Genomic DNA, 23,787 nt, shown 5'->3' on the forward strand with positions numbered 1-23,787 from the left:
TTTTTTTTTTTTTTTTTTTTTTTTTTTTTTTTTTTTTTCCCTTCTGCTACACGTCTGACTTCAATGAATGGATAATTAACGGCCTTTACAGCACTTGATGACACGCAGGAGCAATTGCGATTGTTTGACGCAGATGTGCTGGAGAAGAGATGCATCTAAAGTATGCAGGATAGTGGCCCCCGACAGCCAGGAATGAGAAACACTGAGCTTGAGTTGCATAGCTTTGCATCAACTTTGTCCAGTAGAGGGCGTGTGTGAGATTCCAGCAAAATATGTCTCACTGAATTAAAGGAACAGTTCAGTTATTCCGAAACACCTTTTTAATAGGGCATTTATAGGAAGTGAGTATCTTGTATTTTAGGTGTGGAAGATAAATTAAAGTGGATAAATAACTGTATGATGTCAGTCCAGACCAAGGCTGCACAGCGGTTCAGTTAGTTTCACAACTGTAGGAATGGGGTTTGGGTTTTTTTATTTCCAAATCCTTAGAGCAGTTTACCTACTAATGTTAAAGAAGTTACTTCACTAATCAGTAAAAAACAATTGAACATACAAAAGAAATAAATTACTGTTCAGATAGTGAGCACACTGAACTGTACTGAAATGAAATATTTCATGATTTTTGGACTGCTTACACAGCCTTTTAAAGGAAAAACAAAAGTGTCTCAGTGAAGTGTTAACACTGATGTATTTAAAGCAGTTTCAGAAATGACTTCCTTTTTACTATCTTTTTAATCTTACTTATCTTAAACGCACACCAATTCATTTCTACAGATGTTTTTCTTCTTTAGGTTGACTGAGAGCTAAAGGCCTTCTGTCTGAGGCATCATGGCAAGCTTGACTTGGTTTTGAAACCCACAAGATACCAGAACCCTTGAAGTAAAAACACAAGCCTACACAACTCAAAACCCACACAGAGCCAATGTCACGGAGGAAGACTCTGAGGAAGACTTTGGGAGGTCTTGTGACTACACAGCATATGATATAACCTGTTTAAAGGGACAGAGTAAATATTACGTCTGAGAGGTGGTTTCTGTCATATTTAGATTTATTTTAGTGTATTTAGGGGGCCCCTGGTTCTCAGAGTCATCAGCAGCTGCATAACTTCCAGCAGGGTGCCAACAACACTCTAAGCATGTTACTTTGCAACCTTTGCTGAGAAACACCTGGATGAAACTGTGTCCAAGTTCCCTTGTCTTTCTAAGATAAGTCAGTCATTCATGGAGGAGAATGAAATTCAATAGAAATTTCAGTCTGGATTTAAAGCCCTCTATAGCACAGAGTTTTTTAATGAAATTTTTTTAGTAACAGATCCTGGTGATACTGCACTCAGTTTTATGAGATTTAACAGCCGCCTGCTATTCTGTCGATCATGTCTTCCTCAACTCGAGACTGAAGCAGTCGGTGAGCATCTCATCAGTTTCTGACAGGCTATGTCAGTTTCTGTGGTTTTAACAAAGACGCTGCTATTCAGAGGTGTACCACAGGGCTCCATGCTCGCACCTTTGCATTGTTTAATTTATCTGCAGCCATTAGGAGCTTTTGAGAAAACTAAGAAACAAACACCTCTTATCATCTTTATGCATATTAATGTCAGGTCTATTTCCCTTAGAAAAGTGTAAAACACAGTTGAGATGCTCCTTGACTGACTGAGACTCGTTGACAGTATTTTTTTTTTTCTTTTCAAAGAGAATGAGACTGAGGTAACTCCACTTGGGCCAAAAAGCATCGATGGGACCCCAAGTACTTCCTTTTTGTCTATGAATAAACACTGCTGGCTAAATGTTAATATCTCAATAAAATTGGACGCTCTCCTGCACATGATCAGCTGTGAACTCAGTTGTGAATTTTTGTTTTCATTTTACAAGCTGAGGTGTTTAGCAAACATTAAATCTATTTTACCTTGCAGCAGTCTGGAAACAGTAATCTGGGCTGTTATCACCTCTCAGCACAGATGTTATCTCTTCTTTTTGTTGTTTCCTTCGCTGCTAATGCTCATGTACAGCTGCTTCAAAACACTGCCGCCTCACTGTTATAAGAAAGCAAGAACACATGTCTCCGATATAAGCCTGACTTTATTGGCTTCCAGTTGACTTCAGGGTTAAATCTAAGATCCTCTTATTTGTTTTTAGGTCCTTTCATAACTTGACTCCATCTTGTCTTCCTGCAGAGCTGCACCTTTATGTCCACTCTCAGGTCAGCAGATCGAACTCCTTTAAACAGAAACGAAGGTTTGCTGGACTTCCTGAGGAGAAAGAGCCGTTCCTCGGCGAGTCTGACACTGTGGACTGGTTCGCCCCTACATCTTGCACACGACTCCATTACTAACTATTAACACACGTGTTTTCTCTGGGGTCATTTTGACAAAGTGAGTGGCGTCTGCTTTCCTTTTTATTTCTGTTATTAAATGTGTGCTCTCACCTCATATCTGCTGCCATGATATTTCTAATTTTGTTTACTCTGCAGCACCTAAGTCAAGCTGAAGGTAAATTTAATTTGATTAAGTGATTTTGTTTCTTGCATGAGCCCTCGTCATGGGGTTCTATACAAATGTGAGAGCTGAATAAAAATGTTGTGCTTGCCGTGATTTGTGTGTTTTTGGTTCTCACCTGTTTCTGTATTTGAATTATTTAGAGTTGTCTATTATCGCCACTCAGGCTATTGTTAAGTTTCTTAGTTCTTGTGTTTTGTTCTTTGTTTATCTGGACTCTTGTGTTAAAGTTGAGGCCTGTAGATGCTCCACTACAACAGAGAAATTTGTTCTTTTAATTTAAGTCCTGGCTCACTGGAAATGTTATACTTTGCAAGAACTAAAATGCAAAAGTCCCAGGAAATCTTTATGAATCTCTCCCACTGCAACACATTCATTTCATATTCAGACTGCTGCAAGAACAGTATGACGTCATTTTGTTCTTGCAGCTCTGGGAAAGAGAATATATTTCTCTGTCCTTGTGGAGTTGGTACTGACCTTTAGTCTTTTGATTAGTTGTTTATTATTCACTTGCTCTCAGTTTCTCTGCTCAGGTACTCCCTGTGCTGCATTGCATTTCTCTGATTAGTCACATCTGGTTGCCAGATGATCCAGCTTCCTGCCAGTTTCTTCCCCCTTTCACCTGATGCTCTTGTTTTTCTCGGTCTGTTCCCTCCGTGTCGGTCCTGCTGTGCTCCGGTTCCTTTGCTGTTCCACAAAGTTTATTGTTCTCCTTGATCCAGTTCCTCCATCAGTATTTTCATATTTTCTTCATTAAACTTTGGCAGCCATTTTCATTTCTGTGTCTTAGTCCAAATCTACCACCATTACAACTCATAACAAAAGTGTTATTAGGGAGATAATAGATAATTTGATCTCAAATCTAAAATCCTAAATTTAATAATTGGACAGGTATGATGGATGCACGCCTCAAAGACCCAACATCATCAATCTGAATCTTTGGAACAAGTAATAAATGTTGTTTTGCATTGATGCTAAGCTCATTTTATTACTATATGAAGTTCTTTACAAAAGTTTTTTGTTTACTCTAACTGTCACCAACATGCTCATTCTAGCATCTTTACTTTAATCAAATATGAATTGCCTTTTCAAAATTCAGTAACATTGTACAGATAATTATTCAGTTCAGTGTTACTGAAGTGGATTTGACTCTATAAAAGTTGCAGGACAGGAATGTGGTTTTCCTCAGTTAGTGGCTTTCTTCAAGTATGTAACCTACGAACCCAAAGAGAGGAGACTGAGGAAAGTCCAAAAGCCACGATCAGCACAGGTCAGTGGTTGAGAATGACAAAGCACGAATGTCTGGGATTTTCAAAAACTAAAATAGCAGGAATGAACTGACCAACAGTAAACACTCCTTTTAGTGACACTCCCTTAAATCACAGCCTCAAACTAGACAATCTACATGGCTGCTGACTGCATTTAATAATTGTTTGTTTTTTTTTCTCAAAGAAACCTTTGTCAACATGCATATTTTTATGGTTTATCATTTTAGTAAGTATAACTCTTAATGATTAACTACCTATTCTGCTGAGAAGTTTTTTTAAATGCAAAGGACAGGACAAAAATTCACATAAGTTGCATAAGTTGATTTGAATTTGTTAACCAGTAACACTGGCTGGTTTACAAGTGTTGAAATAATTTTTAATAGTTGTTACGGTTTGTTGTTTGTCATACTGCAGCTTATTCTAGTTCCCCTGATGGTAGGGTCTTGGATTGTCTTATAATGCAGCATTTCTGCGACGAGTCCTGCAGAGTCCTGGGGCCCTGGACTCTGCACATCAGGCTAACGCAGGCTAACGTCAGGCTAACGTTTGTGATTTGTTGTTTAGCACAACAAATCACAAACGTCTGAACTGAGCAAACACTTGTTTAGCAGCTCTTTTTGCGTCTTCTGTCACTTCTTCCTTCACAGTGTGACAAATTGTTAACAAGTGCATCTCAGAAGCCGAACATGAGCGCCGGTAATATCATTAAAATAATCACCTGACTTTGTGGTTGTGGTCGCTCTGTGCTTCCTTTTTCCCGTACGAAGAAAACATCAAGGTTAAATGTCACATTTATCTGTCATTGCAGTCAATGTGAGAGTTACAATCATTTTTCGCTACCTGCTCAGGGAGCTGAAAGTGAAATCGCAGTGTTAGCCGAACAGTTACCACAGCGAACTGGTTCAGTCCGGTGCACACGAACTCTGCGTTTCATCGTGAAGAGCAGCGAACCAATCCTTACTTCAAACCAGAAGGATGGCTTCTTAGGTTTACAAGAAGGTGAGAAACTCAGATGTGTCCATAGTTGTGTCATGAGCTTTACCAGAACTGGACAAATCTGATGATGTTTACAGTGTCTGCAACTAGATTACAGTTTGCTGATTTTGCAAAAAGGGGCAAGCTGAGTGTGTATCTGCGATATAGCATGAGATGCCGAGGCAACATGACCTCAATTTCTGTATCATGTCTCTGGATCACGAGAGGCTGACACTTTACTGTGTTCTCTACCTGAGTGTCATCTAATAGGATTAACAAGCACAACAAGGAGACTGTGAGATGGAAAGGAAGGTGAAACTGAATGAGATCCAGTTTGCAATAGATGGAGAGACAAAGAAACTTTCTGGGTCCTTGTTGCACAAAGATTAAATGCAAGAGCTCAGTCAGCATCTAGAAGAATCAAGAACTTTTTTTTTTATTTTCAAACATTGGCTTATTGCCTTTGATTATTTAACATTTCATGAGCTTTTGTATCTGAAGGTTATTTCCATGAACTCTTTGACACTCTTCCTCAATTTTTTTAAAGACACATTCAACCACTTCCCTTTCTTATCGCCTCCTCTGCGTCTACATTTGCAGCAGATGATAAAGTGACAGTCTGGTTCTTTCTGTCAGATGGTCAACATGTTCAATCTGAAGCAAGCATCTCTACTCTTCATTCAGCTGTTCAAAATGCAGAATGTCTTTGAAGGTATTGTACAGATTTCTTCTTGTTTTTGCATGTTTTCATCCAGATTTGAACTGAGTGTTACTGTAACCTTGGTCTGTATATTTCAGTGTCAGCGACTCAGATGGAAACTCAGAGGAACATGTCGGTGTCCAGCGGCGACTCGGTCGTGTTTATTTGCAACATATCTGAGAATGCCACAAAGATAATCAGCTGGAGCAATGGCAGATATTATTTTTCATATTCCATCTCATTGAATCAGACGTTCTCAAATTTTTCCTCTGAAAGAGTCAAAATAGACTATAATATACCTTCCAAGCTCAGCATCTCTAGAGCTCAACATGATGATTCTGGACTGTATACATGCACTGTAACTGATGGAGAAGGTGTTCGAAAAATGCCATGGAATTTAACTGTATCTAACAAACAAGGTATGTAGAGATAAAAAAAAAGACTGATCACTTCTGTAGCATCACTTGTACAGTTCAAAATGATCCTCTTCTTTCTTTCAGGTGTTAATTTCTCAAGGTACATATTTTTCATCCTATCACCTGCCATTGGATTGTTTATATGTTGCTTCATGATAATCGTCTGCCTCTGCAAGTGAGTAATACCTTTTAATTATTACAATTATGATTTTTTTTTTCTTTTGCTGTTAGGTTTAAGGACTGCTTGTAATATTAATGTGACTGTTCATCTCCATCCTAATATTGTGTGTTAAACTAAAAACATCAACTTACTTGAAATGTGTTTAAAAAAAGAACTGTCTTTTTTTTTTTGCTTGACCCCTGATCTATTGAGTTAGTGTGACTTTTCTAAAGTTTGCTCTAGATGATGTGAGTGTGAGCATTTGTTTTTCCTGAAAACAATCTTTAAATACATTAGATATTTAACTGTGTTTTCACCCCATCTCACAGTTTGGTTGTGTTGAAGATTAGTGGGGAGTAGTGTGATGTGAGTCGTGTTGGGCTGAAAGGGATGCCAGTTAAGAAGAGCCCATACATATAAACAAATACATTTTACCCACAGTAAAAGTTAAACACCTTGGTAGGAAGGAAAACAAATAACCCCAGATAAAAGCTGGCAATGTAGAAAAACTAGGCATATTTGTATTATTTTTCCATTTTATGTTTCGCTTCATCCCTCATTTCTTTAAGCTTTGCTTCTGCGCAGAGTTTGTAGCCAATTGAAAATAGATATGATCAATAACGCTCCTCTTGTTTATTTTAGACATTTTTGGATTCAGTACAGCAGTGTATAATTTCCAGTGCAATATTTATATTTTTAACCTAACCTCTTAACTCTAAATGAAAAAAACATGAATCATCCATGAGCCTCTTGAACTCAGTGGATGAACCCATGTTGTCTCAAAACATAAATGTCTTTGCAGAGATTTGCTTTTAAATTTGATCATTGAGCATTTTGATACTTACAGCTCATGACAGAAACACATTTCTTAATTTTACTAAAGAATACCAAAGATATCACATTGTAATAGATGTAACATAGCATAATATCGCCAACATGATGATGAATGGTTGTTTTTCACAGTTTATGATGACACATCTCTAAGGTTCTGCGTCAGATCTTTGCAAAGTTTTACCCTCTGTGCAATATCTGGCAAATGTTTTTTTTTTTTTGACCACTCAAAGTGGTCACTAAAAACAACATTCACCCATTTGGACTCAGAAAACCTGCCTTGCTGTGACTCATGGCTTTATTGTAGCCACAGAAGCCATATTGTTACGTTTGAGACTTCCCACATGGTGATGACAGACATCAAGTTCTCTGTGTTCCTGCTTTACTCTCATGCTTGTATAGAGACAAAAGCTGTTTGGTGATCTTTCTTAAATGGTGGATTTTGTAAATAGAATAGGTTGCTTCTTTGGTCATGTGCTCTGTATCTGTTGGTATTTTAACAAATGTGACATGTGTTGCAGTGTGGACCCAAATTCAGCAGGCAGGAGACGTAGTAGGGTGTGGATGTGTAATGACAAACCAAAGAAACAAACTTACAAAATGTGGAAAGACCAGGGGAGCACAAAATAATCTGAAAAACAAATCCAAACAGAAGACTCGAGGACAACATAGGGAACAAGGGAGAAGAGGACAGAATGACAAGGACAAACAGGGATGTGACAAGACAGACTGACGAGTTGTGACTGAAATAGAGGAGCTTAAATACTAGGAGTTAGAAAGTGGAAAAAATGGACCTGGATTGAAGAGGATTGCAGGTGTGAGTAGTTGGAGTAGGAATCGTGCTGAGGGGCTGGGAGAAGGTGGAACAGGGAAGATATACAAGGAACACAAGAGAGAAGAAGGAAATACAAGGGAGCTGGAAATAAGTCTAACACTAAAGAAACACTAAGACTAAAGACAACATGATAAACTAGAAAGAGACAAAGACATGAGGGGAAAACTATGAAAGAACAGAAACAAGGCTGATCTAAAAATAATCAAAACTAAGAAACACAGAGCTAGAGTAACTAGAAGGACTAAGCAAAGAAATAACCTAAGACATATAAGAACAACTGAAACTGGGGTAGCAAAATAAGTAAGAAATAAACATAACTAGAAACACTATGAGAGACTGAAATAAGGAAAACAAGACAAATCTAACCAAAATGTTACATCAAGTAAAATCCCAACCCAAAACCCAGAGTCTTGACAAAACGTGGCACCGGGACAAAAAGGGGATGTTTGATAGAGTGACATATTTGAGTCTCTCTGGAATCTAGTTATGAGTCATGCAAAGGTAATGTTATTTGTTGTGACTTCTGCCACAAACCATTAGTTGGTACTCAGAACCCTGACTTGACGCAACGCTTACCTCTCAACAAAATAACGATTAGATTAGCCCAGAGACATAAATTAAATCAAAACATGTTGAGTATGTTAAAAATCCCAGTCTTATTTCTGTCCATGCTGTAATGCCAAGTTAGTTTCTTTGCTACACATGTGGAGGGGGCATTTCTCTTCTTGTGCAAACTTGCTTTGTTGATAAAAACCAGGTCGATGCTTTTCTTGCCCGTGTGGGTGTAGTCAGTTTATGTCCTTGTGTTCTTAATTTTTGTTTTGAAGGGCTAAGTCTGTGGTCTTGCTTCTCACGTCCAGTTATAGCTAGAGTCCTAAAGAACAAAACTCAGGAGGGTGTTGTTTCCAAAAATAAAAGAGAGGGCTGCACTTTTTCATACAAACCTTTTTAAGGAAACTAAAGGCTTGCAGTGGCTTCTTACTAAACATCAGAATTTGTTTCCAGAGTTGAGTCAGGTCCTTTTAGAGGTGTGGAAACAGAAAAAAATAGTTTCAGAATGCTTTTACTCTAAATTTCAGTGCTGCTTATCTTGATCAAATAACTTTCAGCTTTAATTGCACACACTTAGCTGTTGCTGATTATGAAGAGTTTACTCATGCTGTCTTGAGCACAAATATGTAAGTAAGAATCAAACACCTTAAAAAACTGACATCACACATACTTAGGTTTTCTCACCCTGTGCTGTGAAGCTTCAAACGGTCACAGTTGAGATGTCTCTACAGCTTAATTTGAGGCCACCTGTGATGAATTCAGTCAATTGGACGAGATACGGAAACCACACGCTGTCCTGCAGTTAATAGTTCATGTAAGAGAACAAACCAAGCACGCAGTCAAAGAAAACATACACGCAAAAAACCTGTGTGCGGACCCCTACAGAAAAATGAACACAGCGACCTTCATCATCCATTAATGGATGATGAAGCTGACTGACCCTCTAAACTGAGTAACTGAGTGAGAAAGGCCGAGGTCAGAGAGATCAAGAACCGTTTGGTCAGTATGTCAGAGCTCTAGCTTTGCACTCTGGATATTGGAGAAACTTCCATTTGACAATCCTCTCTGCATCATTTTATCAGCTGAGAAAGGCTCTCAGACCTTTAGAAATAATATGCTGTGGGACAAACTTTGAACCCTGTGGCATAAATGTTATGCATCATGTCTGGAGGAATCCAGACACTGTTGAACACAGGGCCAATACCATCGCTACAATGAGGCATGGTTGTGGCACCATCATGTTTTTCTATGGCAGGATCTGGGAAACTAGTCAGGATAGTTTCCCAGAAACTCCAGAAATGGAGAAACCATATTCTCCATCTGAAAGATGGAGAAGGGCCTTGGGAATCCAGCGAAGATATTCAAGGTACCAGGACAACTCTGAATGTTTTTGGGTGACTCAGCCTGTCGAAACTTGAATCAGTATTCAACTGTAGAGCTATGCCTGCTAATTCAGCAGGTCTAGGAATGTCTAGACAGCTGCAGAACAAGATGTTATTGAGAGAAAGGTAATGAATATTTATGGAAATCCGTTTTCTTAGTTTTATTTTTTATGTATTTGCTAAATAAAAAAAACAACTTAATTCATTTTGGCTTCTTTGGGTCTCTTGTATTAAGTTCTGAGGGAAAAAAAATAGACATTTAAAGCATCTTGGAACAAGACTGTAATGTAAAAAAAAAAAAAAAAAAAAAAAAACCACAAGGTGCTGTGAATACTTTCCAAAGCGGATAAAATATGGCTCAAAGTGAAACTATGGGAGTGTAAAGAAATGTGAAGGAATGTTAATGTTACCTGGTTTATCCCTGCAGAAAGAGTGGGAGAGGAAGACAAGAACAAGGCCCAGTCGACAACCAGCATCAGCACTCCCAGTCTCAACCAGAACAGGTAAAAGAAAAAAGAAAAAGAAAAAAATGATTTTCACAAACCACTGCTAAAACTACCACACATAATCGTCTTTCATATAAACATCTCTACTATCATCAAACCATTGCAGTATTTACTGCTAAAAATCACAGTTTTCTTCACTATTTCTCATGGCTGTAGTTTGTCCTTTCCTATTTGTGAGAGTCAATGACCAGATTTTCTGCTTTCTGAATCTTTCTACCTTTTTCTCTACAACCCAATGACTCTGACTCTGTCTCTATGCTGCAGATCTACCAGCTGGTCAATCTTCCAGCTAGTCCAGACTGTTGGAGGAACGCCCAGCAGAGGAGGATGTACATCGAGAGACTGAATTCAATTTATGGCCATCTCTGAGCTGAGACATGTTCCAGGCCTTTGAAGAAAGAGATAAACGTTTGATGGACATTACATGTTGTCTTTACAATCAGAAGAAACACAAGATGACAAGAAGTAGACCTTTCCCAGCAACTTGGTTGTCTTCATATTAAAGGGTTCAGATATTAAGGCACAAAAACAACAACCAAGTATGTTGTTGTCAGCTTCTTATTGAGGGTCTGTTGCATTGTCAGTGGTACTGCTTCATTAAATTTGTATTTCATGGTCAGCAGGTCTGAATAGGTACAACTCGTGTGTTTTTTATAAAGACATTTTATATCAGTTATGTATTTATTTTTTGTTTTGTTTTTTAAATTGGATATCCTGGCGTATAATAAAGTAATATGCAGGGAATCCATAAACTGCAGAGGATGTTGTTGTTTATTGTGTTTTTTGATTGTGTACTTTCATGGAAATTATGACTTACTTGATATTTTTTTTTGCTGTTTTCTTTGTTTATTTACACATGTATGAAATGGGACTGCAATAGAATAAAACAAAGACATATTTTCTCATCATGCTGGTATTTCCACTTTCTAAAACATAGTTTAAAAAATGTAACTGTACAGGTTGTTCCTTTGCAACACGATTCAAGTCTTAAGTCTTTGCCTAACCTACAAGCACCCAGCATTTTGTAAACTAGTACAGGATCCGCAGACGCCAGTTGTGTGTAGTTATGGTGGTTCTGTAGTGAAACTTCAACTGCTTGAAAGGCAGGAAATGACTTGCATAATGTTTGCTGGCTGCTTCGGTTATCGTGTGTGATTGGTGATCTTCAACATCTAGGACGTTGTTAAAGCATGCTCAGTCTATCAGGACAAGAAAACTTACTGCAGGTAATTACAAGAAGCGTTTATTTTATTTCAGTTCATCAAACTAGTCTTTACATCAAGGTTGAGATATTTATGTAACTGTTACCAGAAGCTGTTACCACGACATATTTAACATGGGTGATACTTGAAAGCTACTTTTTTTTTTTTTGCTACATTTAAACATCTACATTTTTTAACACATTGGCCACAACAACATTTTAAGCGGGCAAAATAGTTTCAGACTGTCTCTCACCTCCTTCTGGTCAACTTAACGAAAACACCTCTGATATTTATCCAGCTCTTCCACCTGTGTTGTCGTTGCAGCTACAAGAAAGAATTGTGGGTTTGTGATGCATGTTTTTAATTGAACCAAGTTGAAATGTTCTCACATATTTCTTTCTTTTTTTTCCAACATCACAGCCTCAAACCGCTGAACACTGCTATGTGTTGATGTCACATGGAGAGTCAGTCATGTTCCATTGCTTCATATCGAACATCGATGATGCAATGGACCAAAGGCAGATCTTATTTGACACAATCTACCCCGCTTGCAAACTGACTCGGGACCAATCAGCTCATATGTCAGACAACAAATAACCAAGTGCAGCCACATTCTTCATCAAATTTCAAGACGTATTAAACACCTTCTCTTGTCACTGCAGCATCAACTTGAAGCTCAATTTGATTTTGAACCAATGAAGATATTGTGTGAAAAGGCACACAGAAATAGGTCAGTATCCTCAACTGAGCTTATAACTGTTTTAACTTTACCAAAATGTATTTCTATCACAATATGCCAAATACATTTTTATTATTTTTTTTAAGGTAAAAAAGTATTTCTAGGCGGAGAAACTGGGTTTTCAAATGAGGATTCATATTTCTCTGATTTTCTCATGTAAGCAAAATCGATTTTGTTTTTTATACATTAATAAAAAAAAAAGAACAGTGATCAAAGATAAAATTAGGGCCAAAAATAAAAAGATAAGCGATATAAATAAAACTGTTTTGCCTTACACGGACACGTAATCTGAGGAAATAAGGACGACTGATTAAAATGAGATTGAAGCAGCGGAATATCACCCCCGTATTAAAAATCACGTGAAAGCGGAAGTGCGCTCTCATCACGTGTCTTCGGCAGTTTCCGAGATATAAAGCGCCAGCAGCCAGAAAGAGAGATCCTTCGGCCAGCAGAGGGAGATGGTATACAGCACAGATCACAACAGTGAGTACAACCTTCACAATTTTGTAAATATTTTTACTACATCTTTTTATGGGAAAATATTGATGATATAATACTTTGACATTATGTAATTCGGTGTGACTGACATTTAGTCTTTTGTGTACATCATTGTAGCAGTTTCTCATTTCTTACCCCCCAAAAAACCAAACAAACAAACAAACAAAAAAAAAAACAATAATGTGGGATTTTATTGATAATACACACTTTCTCGGATCACTATTAAAATTTTCTTGATTGCTTTCATGCAACTTTTTTCAAAACCGTTAACACAAAGACCAGTTCATAAGCAGCGGCAAAACATTTAAAATATGAAACAAAAGCATATGCCTCCAAGTAACAACTTGCAACCAAGTGTGTGAACTCTTCTGATCAATCATTATCAATAGATGCCATTGCAGCAAGTGAGTCAAAGAGCAGATCTTGAACTGATGCCTATTAGGAAAATCTCATCTCTTTCGAGTTCCTATTCAAATATGGTTTATCCTCTAGAAATATTAGAAAAAAAGGGTCTCCTCCAGATTACGTCATAAGACGTCTTGATTTTGTATTTATCTGAAAAACAATCGCTATTTTTCTCTCCTTCTTTTGAGCAATTGTTCTACCAATAAAATATTTGAACATTATATTCTCCCTTATTAAGCTTATTTCAAACAATGACTGAGGGTACAAATACAAAACCTGTCTTTGCCTTTCTTGAAAAGAATCTCATTTGCAGCACATTTGAAAACTGAATGCATGTTACACACACTTCAGGCTTAGAAACTGGTAGTGAACACCCCTCCTTTTGTCATGACAGCACTTATTGATAGTCAAATCATAGATCAATTAGTGTAGATATTTATGCTTGATTTTATGTGTGTAAATTCCAATGGTTGTGCTATGGCAGCAGGAAAATGTGCTGCACTAACTGTGGTATTTACAGTTAAGCGCCTTTTTATAATGTTTATTTTTAAGCATTTTCCTGAAGGCAAATATGCAAAAGCCAGTATTTAATGGAATGGTGTAAAAACAGCAGGCTCGATCACTGCAATATTTATTTGTTAATTGAGGAATACTTTGTATATTAGGCTACCACCGAGTCATACATTATGTGACAGAAACTTCTCTAGAATGTAGTTTAAAGAGTCCAGTGTTCCAGTTCTCAGTGTGTCTGTTCTACAAGTGGGTACCGAGTTCCACTCACCGAATTTTGTCGGTACCTTAACGCATCATTGTGACGTATTGAAGAGAGTATGGGGGGATTTTCCATGGTTGTCCTGTACGCAGCATAGCAGGCGCAAGAGCTTATTGATGTCAGCAGCCACTGGTTCGGTAAACAAACTAAGCATGGCCGATAAAAAAAAGGCTCAAAGGCATGACTCCACTTTTCAAAATGCGACGTAAAATTATACTCATTGCAATATTTGCGACACAAAGTACAAGGACAGTGGTGGAAACACTTCTAATCTGAGAAAAAGATGGCATGTTAGTGTTCTTGAAAAAGAACTGTAGAAGGAAAGAAGAGAAACGGTACATGTATTTCACAGCAACGAAGTTTGCTTCACCTTCATAACTTGTAATTCCTCAAGTTCCATTTGTAAAATAGAATACATTTTATTCATACGACAAACAGGAAGAGCTGGATTATAATAAATTTAGTAAGACAAAACACTGCGTTAGTTGTTCTGAAGAGTTTTTACTTTAAAGACATTTGCTAAACTTCTGTGATGTTACAATACAAAGAGTAGGATGTTGTCTATATTAGTTAAATTTTATTGAGAAATAATAAAAAAATCTCATTATTAAAAAACAACACACACAAAAGTACCAAAATTCGGTACCGCTGAGTACCGATGCTGATTTCCAGGTACTAGATATCATCAATCTATTCAAGTGTGAAATGCACTCGTCCCTGCTCCTTTTGCCCCTCTCTGTCCCTTTAGCAGAAACATATGTGGAGAGTGTGACAAAGAGCTTCTCTCAGGCACTCACTCTGGAGTGTGTTACTGTAAATAAGACAACTTAAGTTAAAAGCTATTCCCTCATTGTTTGATTCAGTGTTTTTCCAATTTGTTTGTTATGAAAATGAAAATGTCTCTCATTGTAAGTTTTACAAATGATCAAGTGCTGAGTTTTTCAGCACTTGATATGAACTGTAAAATAGATTCATCCAGTTTGCAGCTTCATCTTTTTCCAGATAGCCTGATGCTGATCTTATAGTGCTCAGTGAAGAGCTGACAGTTATTTAGAAAATACACTCAATTTCTCATACATGAGTTACACATTTTTTTTTACCATCCTTGAACCAAGTTCTGGAGCAAGACAAAATCATTTCAAGGGCTGCAAACTGCACTTTGGGCACTCTTCTTGTATAACCAAATAAAAAGAGCCGCAGAAGCTGGATGATAATATGCAAATTGTGTCATTTGCTTAAAATTTGTACTACGCATGTTAGTGTCATCAAAACGACGTCTTGTTTGAGTTTTGTCAAGTTTTCCTTATGAATATTCAGTATTCTAATGCAAAAAATATATAAAGATGCTGGGATAAAGGGGTGGTGTAGACAGAAAGGTGGTAAAACCAGACGAAAACCAGACGAAAGATAAATACAAGAATTCAGTACCAGGTGGAAAAAAAGGCCACGCCCCCTCCACTTCCACAGCAGTGGCGCACTTTAATGCAGACGGTTGAATGGTTGGATGATTTTCGCCTCTTTTTCGTTGCCATATGGTGTCTTAATGTCCCACACGCTTTTTTTGTTGGTGTTTGCGCTCGTCTGTAGCAGAGATGCGCGAGGTATGTACGTTTTTAAAAGCATGCCTTTATGTTTTCTGGGAAGAACAGTGAGAATTGTGTTTTAGTTGCGTCGATGCTGCCGTTCGCAGAAGCTCCATTGTGTTGGCTTTAATCATGAGGAGAAAACGCCGTGACTCTTGCGCTACATCTCTACGTGATGTTGATTTGGATGCAGTATGTCTCGATGTTTGCCCTCCGTTCTCACGGAGAGAACCAATTTAACAGATTCACTTTATTTATCATAATGCAATTTACCACGTTTCTGCTTCGAGAGAAACATTCTGCACGGAGCGACGCTAGATTGAACATTAAATCTTATTACATTTTGACGCACTGGAGAATATTTCGAATTCCTTCTTGTTTCTTTTCTCTCTCTCTCTCTCTTTATTTTTATTTTTTTTATTATTTTTACCGTCGAGCTGTTTAAAGTGCACATGGACGGTTGAAGGTCTGTCTCCATCTTTGTGATAAGGACGGACGTAGACTCAATTTAACGAAACTGTAAAAACAGGAGGCTTACTTTGATATTTAATTATTTCATTTAGCTACCGCCGAGAAATAAATTATAGAAGCGAATAAAAAGACACGTTGCAGCCTTACAACAGCATGCAAATTGAATCAAGTAATTGTACAGTTATGACTGAAAAATTATCATGTTATGCAATTCTGTGTTCACAAGTCACATTGAGCCACAATGTCTTGCAAAAATATTCAACATCCTTGAACTTTTTCGCATTTTGACACGTTGTAAAATATTACATTGTACCCTTGTCTTTTGTGACCTATACTCTACACAAAGTGGTGCAAATTTGTGACGTGGAAGGAACTGATACATTGTTTTTTTTTTTAACAAATATAAAGGTGAATACTGTTCTGTTCAACACTTTGAATCCCATTTCACTGCAGCTACTGCTGCAAATCTATTGGTGTATATTTGTGACAGCTTTGCACATCTACAAACTGACATTTGGGCCTATTTGGCTTCTAAAATGTCTCTCAGAATCTTTGCAGATTAGGTTGAGCTTGATTTAACTGAATAGAGACAACTAGAGAATGTCACCTTTCAAGAATTTTCAGAGATTGTAAGTTATATTTAGGTGTGGGCTATTACTGGGCCGTTCTAACGCATGGATATTCTTTGTGCTTATGCATGTCCTTTTAGCTTTAATTGCACGGTTGGGATTGTTGGACTGCTGGAAGTGCATATCTTTTCCCAGCTAAGTGTCTAAAAAATTAGCTGCAAATAGTTCTGAAATACGAAAATTCCACAGTTATGACACTGATGCTGATAAATTTTTTGTGAAAGTCTTTGGAAGAAGCTAAAGATTATGTTGACAGGAAAGTGGCCTTCCAATCTCAAAGAATTAGAACTCGTCACCAAAATAAATTGTCCAAACACCAGTGGAAACATCCAGAAACCTGGTCAGCTGTAAGAATACTTTAATTGCTGAAATGCTGTTAAAGATTTTTCCCATTAATTATTGAGATTACTACAAAACGTTTTAGACTATGGCTTCTTTTTTTTTACTTAAATGTAAACAGATATATTATTGCTTCTAACGGTCTGACAGGAAGACCGTTAGAAGCAAGGGGCCCCTCTTGCTTCTAACGGCCCCTCTTGTCCCCCAGCAAGAGGGGCCCCTCTTCCTGTCAGAAGCAACAAGAGGGGAATTTCCAGGGCAATTATGCTTACAATGTAGCTCACCACCATTCAGAGTGTGAATTTGTGCGTGAATGCGTGAATTTGTGCGTGAATGGATAAATGACTGTGAAGGACTTTGGAGCCCTCCGGACAAGATAAATCGCTACAGCAGTACAAGCCATTTACCAATTCAAGATTGACAATTTACTATATTGTTTTGAGAGCTACCTGTTTTGTTTTCTACAAGTCGCAAAATCCTTGGTTAAATGAAAATAATTAAAAATCTAAGTCTTCCTTCTCTGCTTGTGCAGCTCTATGATATAGCTTGTAGTCACGCTTTCAGAGGTCCGCCCTGAGCTTCCGGTGAGAACGATTCATCTTTGTCAACAAAGAATTACGTTCTTTGTTTACATCTCAGCACACTGGCTGTATTTCTGTGGTGGTAAATAGTTATGTATGTGGTCCCAGTTTTCCTGGAGCGTTAGTGTTTAAGCGGTTCAGCCTGTGGAGGAGCCTTCAGGCTTGTCTTGTAGTCGCTCCTCACACTGGTTTTATTTTATCAGTATATTATGAGTATTTTTCCAGTTACGCAAAGCATCAAACCATATTAAATGCTTTGTCCACTTAGTCAGCCAAAGTGAGATCTGAAGAACTTGTCCCATAAAACTTAGGCAACCAAAACAGCTTATTAAATAAGCTCAACAGAAGGGCAAGAAGTAAACCACATAAATTACTTCTTCCTTTTGTCCTTCTGTATCCAGCAGAGATGTGCAGTGCAGTGGATTTTTCTCATCGTGCAGGCTGGTTCAAGGCTCTATGGGGCCTTGAGCAGAATTTAATTTAGGGGCCCCTTTTCCTGCTAAGAACCACTAACAGCAGTTTGCCATGGACTTAGTGAAATCTGGGAGAAAGTGGGGTAGTTTAATTGGTCAGCCTTAAAAGACATTGGTGATAATTGTAGTTTACTGAGATATATTTGTGAACAAACAGAGCTCAAACAAAAAGATAAAGCTGACAGCACCAGATTGTTTCCGTGGTAACTAAACAATCAATGAAGAGCGTTCTTTGAACTTTTACAAAGTAAACTTGCCAGCTCCTTAAAATCTTAAATTTAAATGTTAAACAATTTTAAATCTTTTCATTTATGTATGCTGAAAGAATGAAATCAAATTTAGCCGCATTTATATGCTCAATAAACAAATGTTACATATCTATATCTGTTGTCTGTGTTAAAATATTAGCATTTATGGGGCCCCTGAAGCCCTGGAGGGCCTTATGGAGCCACTGCAATCAGATAGACAATTTATTTAAAAAAGACATTTGTGGATTGAGAACCCAGGGGAGTCTCAAAATTCACACACAAATGCAGCACAACTCACAGGCCAGAAGCAGCTTATAAATCAAGATATATTTGTGTTTGCATGTGTGAATCTCATATTGTGCATTTGTGAATTATGAGACAGGTTTAGCTCCAAACCGCTGACTTAATTTGGATTAAACAGAAGTGCAAATATTTGATATTCAAGTGTATTTGTTTGATTTGCTGTTTTTAGGACTCTACTTGTGGGTCCAAATAGCATTTCACTGGCGATGTCTTCCTGTAACAATTTTACATTTCGTGTCAACTTAATGTCTTTTAATACAAAAAAAACTCGGTGAACTGCCTCACCACCCTGACCACTGGGCAAGTTTTCTTTGGGAAACCCTGAGTTATTAATATATGTGAATAATTTTGGCCTTAAATCCGTACATTCTTTATTGTTGCCTTTTATTTTGCTGCAGATTTTAGGTTCCTAACGTTTATGTTTTATTACAGCGCAGGTTGCAGATGGGAGCATCACTGTGGACGAGGGAGGTACCACCATCTTACCCTGCAAGCTAACACAGAAGTTATCAGAAAATGACAACGTGGAACAGATTTCATGGCAGAGAAAGACGAAAGGAAAACCGAAATTGGACAATTTCTTTACCATCACAAAGGATGACGCTCGTCTCGTTAACGGGCCTGACAGGAGATTTAAATTTATCGGGGCATTTGCTGAACATAATGGGACTCTCAAGCTATCTAATGCAAGCGTGTTGGACACTGGAATCTACTCTTGCGTCTTTTCCATTTTCCCCTCAGGATATCCTACAATAAAAATAGAGTTAACTGTCCGTGGTAAGTTGAATTTTTAAAACCATGTTCTGGATGTTGCGCTTGTGCAGAAGTTAAGAGAAGTGTTGTTTTTTTTTCTTGCAACCCCAGTACCTCAACGAAGAAGTGTAGAGAGTACCCAACCCACTCTTGGAAACAAAGAGGTTCCTCTCGCGACCTGCACCGCTTCCGGATTCAAACCACCGGCCTCGATTTCGTGGCAAACTGATGATGGTTTAAAAGACAAAGTGAGATGGACAAACAGCTCAACTCTCCAAATCAGCGATACAACCACCACAGTGAGCACATTGTTTGGAAAGCCCACCAAAGAGATCAACAGAAATAAGGTCCAATGTGTCATCTCCTTTGAGGGACAAAACAAAACCCTAGACTTCGAAATACAGATCTACTGTGAGTAAACGCATACTTCCTTACATCTATATAGCACGTAGCTGGAATCAGAAAAAAATGCAAATACAAAAAAATACCCAATGCAAAGCCACACTAGGCATTAACTTTCAAGATATACTGAACACCATGTGACTTGGTTGTTCTTTAGGGTGTGTATGATTTACAAACACGGGGAAAGGAAATTCCAGTAGGGGTAGGACATTCCAAAATGAATGGCCTAGAACAGGGTTTAAGCAAAGCAGTTCAGACCTACAGTGTGTTGTGGGATATAGCCTCATGCTTGACTACTCCAGCATGTTGGCTCTGGGGACTCTTAGGGCTGTTGCCAAGGTAATGCACTTGCTTTTCAATTTGGAGCCGTTTATAGCCTTCCTCTCCCTCCTTCACCAATACCCGACTGCCTCTTACTCACATTCAGTTACACTGCACTTCTTTGATCCTGCTTTTGTTGTTGCACTGTTTCAGACGTAAGATTGGGAAATAGATTTGACTAAATATAGGCATAAAAAAGGCTGGTAACATGATGATTTCTTGAGTTTCGTAAATGTGTTTACACAAGAAGGAAAACTTTATTTTCTTTTTTTCTCTGTGTTTAAGTCTAGTTTTAAATAACATTTCCTGGAGAAGTCTGGGAAGAGAAACAAACTTCTTTTGCCAAGTTTGTAGTTTTTCTAAATAATTTTTTCTTGTTTCATTTTGGATATGCTCATACAGTTGCTGCTGAGTTTATGTCCTTAGACAACAGTTTTCACTGGTTTTCAAATTTATATAATGCCTCCTTGTTTCTTCTTGCAAGGTGGATGTTAGAAAGTCTCTTGTTGAAACTGTGGCTCCTGTTTAATTTTCAGTGGGGTGTGTTTCCCCTTTCCCCAGGCCACACACATAAACCATCATTTTAGCTTAGCATTAAATGAAAGAAAGGTGCCAGTCTTTACTGTCATGCTTACTTGATATTTAAATATGCTGCAAATACAAATGCAAATTAGTGCTATTAATAGCTGGAAAATGACAGAGAAGGGTTTAAATTTCTGTGGCAATCAGACATGATTATATTCTTTTATTGGTCAGGATTCATGGTGCATCTTCTTCAGTTTGTTGGTAAACCGTTCAGCATACAGTTGGTCTAATTAATCTCCATGCTATCAGAAACTTGGATTGCATTTGTAGGACTGATGTGGTCTAATTTATGCTAAATCAGGGCTCAGCAACCTTTTAAGCTGAAAGAACCTCTTTTGCCACCTCTTCTACAAAATGCACTATAAATTATTATTTTTTTATTTTGAAAGCTAATTCAACAACTACCTCATTAAACTTATCTGAAATTTGGTATATTTTTGTATTTTAAAACAAAATGCATTCTGTCTCTCTCAAATGGAAAGGTAATGAAAAAGGTTGTTCGTTTTGAAAAGAAAAGAGAAGAAATAAACAGACATTGACAAAGTTCTCAACCAGATGTATAACAATTTGAACTTATCCACTTTGTCGCTATATTCATTGATTGTTCAGTCTCCTCGAGTAGCTTTTTTTTTTTCTTTTTTCCTGAACATCAACTAGTGATAAATCTAGCGACTCTTTGTCTGTGTTGTGGGAGACTTTTATGGCAAAAACAGTCTGCCATTAACGTCTTCAGGCAGCCTGTCTGTCTTGAGCGAGCAGTAAACTGACATTAGCTTCTGCAATGCAGAAGCTAATGTCAGTTTAGCTTCTGCAGTTTAGCTTCTGCACCCTTTGTTTCTAACGTCAGCTTCTGCAATGCGGAGCTGTGTAAGCTGTCCATACACAGCTCTCTGGCCTTGGCCACTATAGAAACATTGAAGTTTGTTTGAGAGTTCAAACATGTAGAGTTAGTTCAGGTAATGAGTGGAGAACAGAACGTCTTAAAGAAGAACTAACAGACCTTCGAGAACCGAAATTCTTACTCTTTTGCAGATGATCAGATTGTCATGCAATAAAAAGCAAATTATTTACTTAAACTTATTAAACTTTATGATGTACACTCAACTTTTTTGAGCTTTACATCATGTTATAACGTTATTCTTATGATCCCGAGTTGTTGAGTTGTTTTGGTAGTTTGATTTGATTCCAGTGTCATTATTATTTTGTGTTCTTAATTTGATTAGATCTGCCTTACTCCTGTTTTCCTTTTAGTCCGTTGTTCTTAGTGTTTCTAGCTATGTCATTCTTTGCTAGTCTACTTCAGTGGTGCCCAAAGTCGGTCCTCAAGGGCTGACATCCTACATGTTTTAGTTCTCTCCCTGCGGTGGCAACAACTACCTCATTATGTCAGTGTTTTTCTTGGGCCTTCAAACCACCTGGATCCAATTATGAACTAAAACATGCAAGACGCCCTCCCCCGAGGACCTTCTTATGGCACCAAGTCTAGTTATTCTTTAGTGTTAGATATATTTCAACACTGATAGATTTTGATAGATTTATTTTTGTTTCTATCAAAATGAGACAACAAAGGATATTGTGAGGATGTGAAATTTTGTGTTTGTTTTCTAGTCAATTCTATTCCTGTGTCGTCTTTTCTACCCCTTGATCGATCCCAGCTGTGTCCTGTGTCCTGACACAGGTGCATTTAATCCCACCTGTTTCTTATTTGGGTCTCTGTCAGATGTCGTATGTCAGTGTCTTTTTCTGCCTGTTCCATTTGTGTATTTGCAAAAAGAGTCAGAGCTATTGCCTTTGCTCACATGTGCTGCCTGGATCTTGGGCTCTGGATTTCATTAAAACCTTCATTTACACCACATCCTGGGTCCCAGGGTGTGGGCTCCATCCTCACCACCAACAAATACAATTTCATGACAGACATTTGCAAGTGGATAAATATCTGCTTGGGAAATTCTATCTTAGTTCTCGCTGAGGTTTGCCAAGTCTGAAAGGATCTTTGTTCTGTGACATATTTCAGTGAGCTGGTATGTCAATGAAACACTTTAATCTTTTGCCTTTATGCTAATAGTACAGACAGCTAGTTGGAAAAACCTGCTGTCACAGAGGACGTTTTTCATCCCCCAGGCTGTTTCTCTGATAAACAATGGACACCTTGTATTAGCTTGCAACTCTGCTGTTCTCTACAGGTTATCTATCAGTTTATGTTTTCTGAATGCTGATATTGAAACTCAAGTCAGATTCCTCGTTTGAGGACAAACTTGGCCAATAAATTCAGATTCTGGTGTTTTCATTCCTACAGTGAGAGCCAGAATACTTACTGGTTGGCAGCTGATTAAACACTCGTGTCATGCAATAAAATGACAATTACTTTAAAATTATACAATGTGATTTTCTGGATTTTTGTGTTCGTTTCTGTCACTCACAGTTTAACCCATGTGTTTAGAAATGGGGTCCAACAGACCTCACACACATAAAACTTGTATCATTTGCCACAGACCTCTACGTTTGCCTCAGTCCTCGCATGCACAAGGGTTAAGAGGACCTGTGGTGAAAGTTGAAGACCTCTACATGCTTTGTAAACAGGAAAACTTGCTAAATCAGCTGTGTACTTCCTTGCTCTCCCCACTGTAAAAGTAAGACCTTGACATGCGGTATAAAGTCAAACCTGCTGTGTTTGTGCTCCAGGTAACCAGAACAGGGTGTGGTGTTATTTTCCCTGTTCTGTATCAAAATGAGACAACAAAGAATATTTGTTGCTGATCAGTTTAGATAAAGCTATCTTTCATCTGACCTCAGAAAGCATAACGACTTCCTTCAAGTCTTTCATTTTTTTTAACTTAACAAAGAGCTCATTGTACATAATTGACACACCAACTGTCACTGGATCTCAATTCTTTACATTGTTTTTATTTTGTGTGTATGTGTGTGTGTGAGAACGGATTAATGGTGGCGTAGCAGCCAGTATTACTACTCAATCAGTGACATGATGTCAGCAAAATGTGGGCAAGATGTTTTGGTGTGATAACGAACCATGCTTCATACTTCATTGGTTCTTTGTCACATGTTTTAACATGTGTAAAATGGGTCTACAGCTGTGTGAAAGAAAGCTTTCTGCACATGGTAATAATATATCTCATTACGCTTTATCAATCATTGTTGTATAGAATATTGCAGCAAAAAGTTCAAATTGCTTTACATCATAAAAACACAAAATATCATATATCATAGGTTTGTGGTGCGTTTCTATCCTAAAGAAAAATATATAAAACTTCAGATATCTCTCAATGAGATATCAATGTACACAGAAAAACCTTACAAAAATCCTATATTATAGCAGGAAATATGGTAGTCACTGTGAAAAAGTCTTTTA

General features: G+C 37.8%; 2 protein-coding genes across 3 annotated transcripts in view; both read left to right on the forward strand.

Moving 5' to 3' along the window:
* LOC103129503 (uncharacterized) overlaps nt 1–11,021 on the forward strand; it is a 15,908-nt gene extending 4,887 nt beyond the window's left edge. The window contains exons 1-6 of one of the 2 annotated variants that reach the window (XM_007540652.2): nt 4,574–4,758; nt 5,371–5,446; nt 5,533–5,853; nt 5,935–6,025; nt 10,038–10,113; nt 10,381–11,021. In XM_007540652.2, coding sequence (XP_007540714.1) covers nt 5,371–5,446; nt 5,533–5,853; nt 5,935–6,025; nt 10,038–10,113; nt 10,381–10,485 — 669 coding nt within the window. In that variant the 5' untranslated portion in view covers nt 4,574–4,758 and the 3' untranslated portion in view covers nt 10,486–11,021. Of the gene's footprint in view, nt 1–4,573; nt 4,759–5,370; nt 5,447–5,532; nt 5,854–5,934; nt 6,026–10,037; nt 10,114–10,380 lie in introns of those variants that run through there. The other variant, XM_016665153.1, reaches the window with a different exon arrangement.
* A 1,256-nt stretch (nt 11,022–12,277) lies between these two features.
* On the forward strand, nt 12,278–19,531 carry LOC103129510 (poliovirus receptor). Its single transcript, XM_016665158.1, has 3 exons — nt 12,278–12,540; nt 18,792–19,136; nt 19,224–19,531. Exons 1-3 carry the CDS (start codon nt 12,516–12,518, stop codon nt 19,529–19,531), a joined length of 678 nt encoding a protein of 225 aa, XP_016520644.1. The 5' UTR covers nt 12,278–12,515.
* Nucleotides 19,532–23,787: the final 4,256 nt, after the last annotated feature.

Source organism: Poecilia formosa, unplaced genomic scaffold, assembly GCF_000485575.1.
Source record: "Poecilia formosa unplaced genomic scaffold, Poecilia_formosa-5.1.2 Scaffold550, whole genome shotgun sequence".
In the NCBI taxonomy this organism is placed as follows: Eukaryota; Metazoa; Chordata; class Actinopteri; order Cyprinodontiformes; family Poeciliidae; genus Poecilia; species Poecilia formosa.

Excerpts from the sequence above, each read along its gene's own strand:
- LOC103129510 (XM_016665158.1), top strand. The coding sequence starts at position 12,516 with ATGGTATACAGCACAGATCACAACA. Across the intron at positions 12,541-18,791 it reads ATACAGCACAGATCACAACA|CGCAGGTTGCAGATGGGAGC; the intron begins GTGAGTACAACC and ends GTTTTATTACAG. Across the intron at positions 19,137-19,223 it reads AATAGAGTTAACTGTCCGTG|TACCTCAACGAAGAAGTGTA; the intron begins GTAAGTTGAATT and ends TTGCAACCCCAG.